Genomic DNA, 4,964 nt, shown 5'->3' on the forward strand with positions numbered 1-4,964 from the left:
TGTTCAAAGCAACCATGAAAAAGAATAGGATTTATTATTTACAAAGATTGCACCCATATGTTTTTCTATAACAGAGCTCAGGGCCAGCCCAGAAAGCATTGATATAACCCTTTAATTTACAGCTGATTATTTCATTTACATCTTTGTTCTACCTTTTTCCTTACGCTTCTTGGTCCAAAGGGGTTGGATCCCTCATTAACAAATGGCACAACAGGGGAAATGGATGAATTTACAGGTCCCACTAAATATCTGTTTTTTTCCACCTTTTTCCTATTTGGAAAACTTGACCGTGTCTCTACCTTCCATCGCATGTTCCATAAGGAAGTAATCCATGTTTGAGTTTGCAGCAGCAGGCAGAGATGTATTTATATGGTTGCAACTGAGAGAAACCTTAGTGCAAGCCCTGCGACCTGACCTCAACATCAAGAATAGGATCTGACCAAACCAAAATTATAGAGAGACCTGGACTTAAATAGACCACCAAAAAGGAACCTGGTCGGAGATTCTTGAGCCTGAGATTTTGGACTCTCAAAACAGCCTCTCACTTGGAGTATTGTCTGACCAATTGCTTCTCGAATTGAATCAATAGTCTTGGCATCAACAGGATTTCCTGCTGCATCACGAACATAGAAGGTGTTGATGGCTTTCCCTGCTCTCGTCATCACTTCTGCCCTTGTGACTGACAAGCTGTTCTCACGAAATATACGAGTGACATCAGATAGCAAACCAACTCTGTCTGTTGTGCACAGCTCTAGCTTCAATCCCTGTAAGAGCACAACAAAGAAAAAACAACTATGAGACATCTACCTAGAGATATGTTAAAAGTCATGGCATAGAAACAACAAAATAATATTGTACGTTTTAACATTTTTCTTCATGGGAACAACTGTAATTCTAAAGACTTTGGCATCCAGACGTATTTGATATGCGACATTGTATGACAGCCTCCTATTAGTTGTCAGATAGTTTCAGTATCTACATCATAATAATAGGAAAGCCCTATATGGATTTTTTTCTAATGTAGGTTGGTATACTAGTTATATACTTGTATGTAACTAATTATGTATAGTCTACCAACATAAGCTTATTATCTCACCCAAATGCCACACTTTCATCAAGTATTTTAGTTATTTAATTAAAACAACTCTGCTGGAAGAATTCAAAATAGACACATCTTATATGTGCTCAAGCATAAGACCGAACTCACATGCATATTTCAAAGTACTACTTGCAAACTATTCAAACACATGAAAGTGACAAAAATATAAGATATCTACAAGCAGATGCTGCTAGGAGGCTGGGTCCACAACAAGGGAAGCAAAAATGAGGAAATGACAATAATTTTCCATAACTCTATTGCCAGATTTGGAGTCACAGCTATCGATCTTACAAATCAGAAAGTGTTGTCCTCTCTAGTTTTTCTGAGATAAAACAGTTATAAAACAGCCATACTTTTTTTGTCAAATACAATACAGTTCATAATGTAGGTACATATAAAGTTAAAAGATGCAATATCTACAGATTCTCTGCAGTACAACCAAAATGCAGTTTTTATGTGCATCAAGTTATAGCATATGGATAGAGCCTGTGCCTTACCAGCATTCACTCCTTATCTAGATTTTAGCACATTATTATGCAAGAATATAAGCAACACAGGTGCCTGGGCAACCTAGTTTGAGATGTATAACTATGAATAGTTTCTCGTCTAGTTCATTTTTTAATATAACACAAGCTTTGATCAGCCAATATATATTTGGACTAAACAACTGAAAAAGTACATACTAATGACATTCCTCACCTCAGATACTCTTCTTTCTATAGCTGCTTCAAGACATTGGATTACTCTTTGTCTCTCAGCTTCTGAATTGACAGGGGACCCATCAATATGCCTAATGTAGTATTCCTAAAAGTGCAATTTGCAAATAAAAATTATTAGATAGCTGATACTTTTCATACATTTTTTTTATGAGTAGATACTTTTCATACATATTGAACACTGAAACACTTTATGCAGGTATATCTATGAAAAGAATGCATGACTCTGAGATACCTGATAAGCTTCTGCCCCTTCAGCATCAACATTTGCATGGAAAACCACATATTGCATATCAGTCAAAGTGCAGACTGTGTCAAAGAGAAGCTTTGGCCTATCCTTGCACCTAATTGTGACAACTGAATAGTCCTTGTCATGCCAATTAACAACTGTCACATTGGGTCTGAGCTTCTCATCCAAGGTATCACTATCTGATCGTTCATAATCGCGATCAGCAAACATCATCTGGTGAAGCCTTCTTTCAGTGTGCGTCACTCCTAGAGAAACTACAGTCTTGGCCTCCCTAGTTTTATTATTACCCTTTAGTACATTGCAGAGCATTTCCTTAATCTTGGATAGCCTCTCTGGGTCAGTGATTGCAGCTCCAGTCTCCTCATCAGTTACAAGCATCACAGCTGCAGCCCGTGTATTGTGGGTCCAGACCTCACCATTAACCACATTGCATTTCAGGCAAGTGAGAACAGCACAGACTTCAGAGAGCAGTCCTGGTCTGTCAGTGCCAGTTAACTCAATTGATGTGTGGTTGGTTGATTGTTCAACCCCTACAGATCTTCTCATCGAGGGTACATAGGAGGAATCTGCCCCAAGAGACTGGGGAGGATGCATAAGGTTAGATGGGTATGTCTGGAAAAGCACAGAAGAAGTAAAAAAATAGCCAGAATGACTCACCTTACTAATATATTCCAGCAAACATTCATCTTTAAGTTTGTTGCCTTCTCGATCAGTTACATTAAAAACTGGTGACATCCCAACTGGGTTATTTTCAATAGTATAACTAAAAACAGAAAAAAAGCATGCTTATGTACCATGATAAAGCTTACCATCCATGAACCATCCACCATCAGACGATATATAAGCCTTAGTAATAATAAGGTTCAGATCTGTAAGAACCTGCACAACCTCCAAAAGTATTCCATGTTTGTTTGCACTATCCACCTTCATAGCAAAATGAAAGAAAACCAAATTATTAGAAACAAAGAAAAAGACCAAGGAATCATAACTCCATAAGAATAAAAGAAAACAAGCAATACCCGTATAACTGTTGCACTTTTGCAAGCTTCATTGTCAATTACAACCCTGAAACACCAAAAAGGAAAAAAAGAAAACAAAGATGAGGAAATCTCGAAGTTGCTTTTTTTTCTATGGTAATGGAGATTGCTGTGGGTTGGTTATAAAGGGGCCTTTCTAGATTTACATACCTGGGTGGGTTCATCCTTCGAACAAATTTCTCATATTCATCATCCATGTCCCACGAAGAATTCAAACCGGTCTCTGAAGAAGAGAAGTTTCACGAACTTAGACAGAAATCAAGATTCAAAATCACCAATCAAGAGGGGAAATGAAAATGAAATGACTCCATTATTAAAAAAAAAGAAAAAGAGAAAGGAAACCAAAGGAAAAAGTCATCATTGATTAATAAAAACAAAAAGAAAGTCGTGGAAACACATGACTCAAAACCACCAATCCAGAAGAACAACCTGGGTGGAATTCCCGCCAACGAAGCAACTAATCCATATTGAAAAGGAAAACAAGAAAAAGAAAACATATTGATACACAACATCTCAGAATACCCAATCGAAAAAAGTACTAGAACCAAAAAAGCACTCACCAATCGAGAAGAGCACAGTGGAACTAGTAGAAAAGATAGAACCCATGATACCCAGAGCCAATCAAGATATAATAAAAGGAAGTCTAACCACCGTGGAAGAGCAACAGTCCCAGGAGCCTATGAATTCTTTTGGTCTCGAAAATCAGTAAAGAGGAGAATATAAAAGGAAAAAAAGGACAAAGAAACTATCCAAGACTATCAAGCGAACCAGTTATAACACACACAAAAAACCAGAAAAGTCAGGGGCTCAAGATTCAAAAGCCATAACTTAAGTACAGAGAGACCGCATGACCATTTCATATAAACGGAACCGCAAGGGAACAACTGACACCCAATATTGCCTAAGACAACGAACCCCCATCACCCAAATCGCCAATTAATATAAAAATTCGAAAGGGATTCAACAAATGAAACAAGAATTACATAGTTCCCTGTTGAAAAAACAGCCAGGTCCCGGCCCAGAAAAATAATTAAAAGAAAAAATAAATGAAAAAGCATAAGAAACCAACCAACAAGGAACGGAAATCAAGGAACGGAAAAACGAGAAACGAGAAGTATAGTTGACACGTACCCATTACAATCCCTGAGTATTTGTTCCCTGCAAGACTGAATGCTCGATGTTTACCAGTAAAAGAACGAAAGAGAGAGAAAGCAAAACCAGAGGTGGTCGTCCTCACTGATATGTGGAAAAAAAGGAGATCCCAATATCACTCCAACCAAAGAAAAGCCTCCTCAAAACTGAGTACCAGCACCGCGAACCACTCCACCTCCGACACGAAACTCCAAAAACCTGCAACTTGACATGGTTTACATTCACTTCACATAGACTATGAAGCTCTTATCTCTTCTGCTTTATGAACTCTCAATTTCCAAACTCCCTTTTCCCTAGCTATACTATAATAACGAAAGTTCCAAAATTCCAAACAAGCCCTCTCTGCGGTCGTACCCACCCAGCGCATGTTAGCAAGAACCTCTCTAATAGGCAGTTAGGCACCAACCCCAACGGCCCAGCCGGCAGCCCCTCCGGCTCCTGCTAAAATGCACTAGCCGGTCAAATTAAACACATGATAACTGATGGCAAATCAAAATTCATATCTCCTACGTTCGCGGAGCCGGGATCTACATGTATCGTTGCGATGATTCTCGTTTCCCGCCATCTCGTCCCGCTATGTGCCGTGGGCCGTGTGGGCCAAGCCCATATAGATCTACAACTATGGCTCCCAACTCCCAAGTCCCACCTAAATAACCAGTTCCTCTGGTCGATCTTGATCCGATGGTCCTCTTATGGTTAAACTTTGCAAG

At 38.9% G+C, this 4,964-nt stretch overlaps 1 protein-coding gene across 4 annotated transcripts; it reads right to left on the reverse strand.

Annotated features, from left to right (window-relative positions):
- Window positions 1-4,533, reverse strand: ACR4 (ACT domain repeat 4). Of its 4 annotated transcripts, none has more exons than XM_010259636.3 (8): window positions 4,234-4,533; window positions 3,253-3,325; window positions 3,085-3,130; window positions 2,875-2,989; window positions 2,723-2,790; window positions 2,051-2,644; window positions 1,799-1,903; window positions 1-764 (listed from the first exon to the last, which is right to left on the reverse strand). In XM_010259636.3, exons 1-8 carry the CDS (start codon window positions 4,235-4,237, stop codon window positions 423-425), a joined length of 1,347 nt encoding a protein of 448 aa, XP_010257938.1. In that variant the 5' UTR covers window positions 4,238-4,533; the 3' UTR covers window positions 1-422. The 4 variants fall into 4 exon arrangements, with proteins under 4 accessions (XP_010257938.1, XP_010257936.1, XP_088760465.1 ...); XM_010259634.3 differs by lacking the exon at window positions 4,234-4,533 and adding an exon at window positions 3,663-4,095; XM_088904339.1 differs by having other exon boundaries at window positions 2,051-2,790.
- Between the last annotated feature and the right edge of the window lie 431 nt (window positions 4,534-4,964).

The sequence above is a fragment of the Nelumbo nucifera genome, chromosome 4 (assembly GCF_055504915.1).
Source record: "Nelumbo nucifera cultivar China Antique chromosome 4, China Antique-T2T, whole genome shotgun sequence".
Classification (NCBI taxonomy): domain Eukaryota; kingdom Viridiplantae; phylum Streptophyta; class Magnoliopsida; order Proteales; family Nelumbonaceae; genus Nelumbo; species Nelumbo nucifera.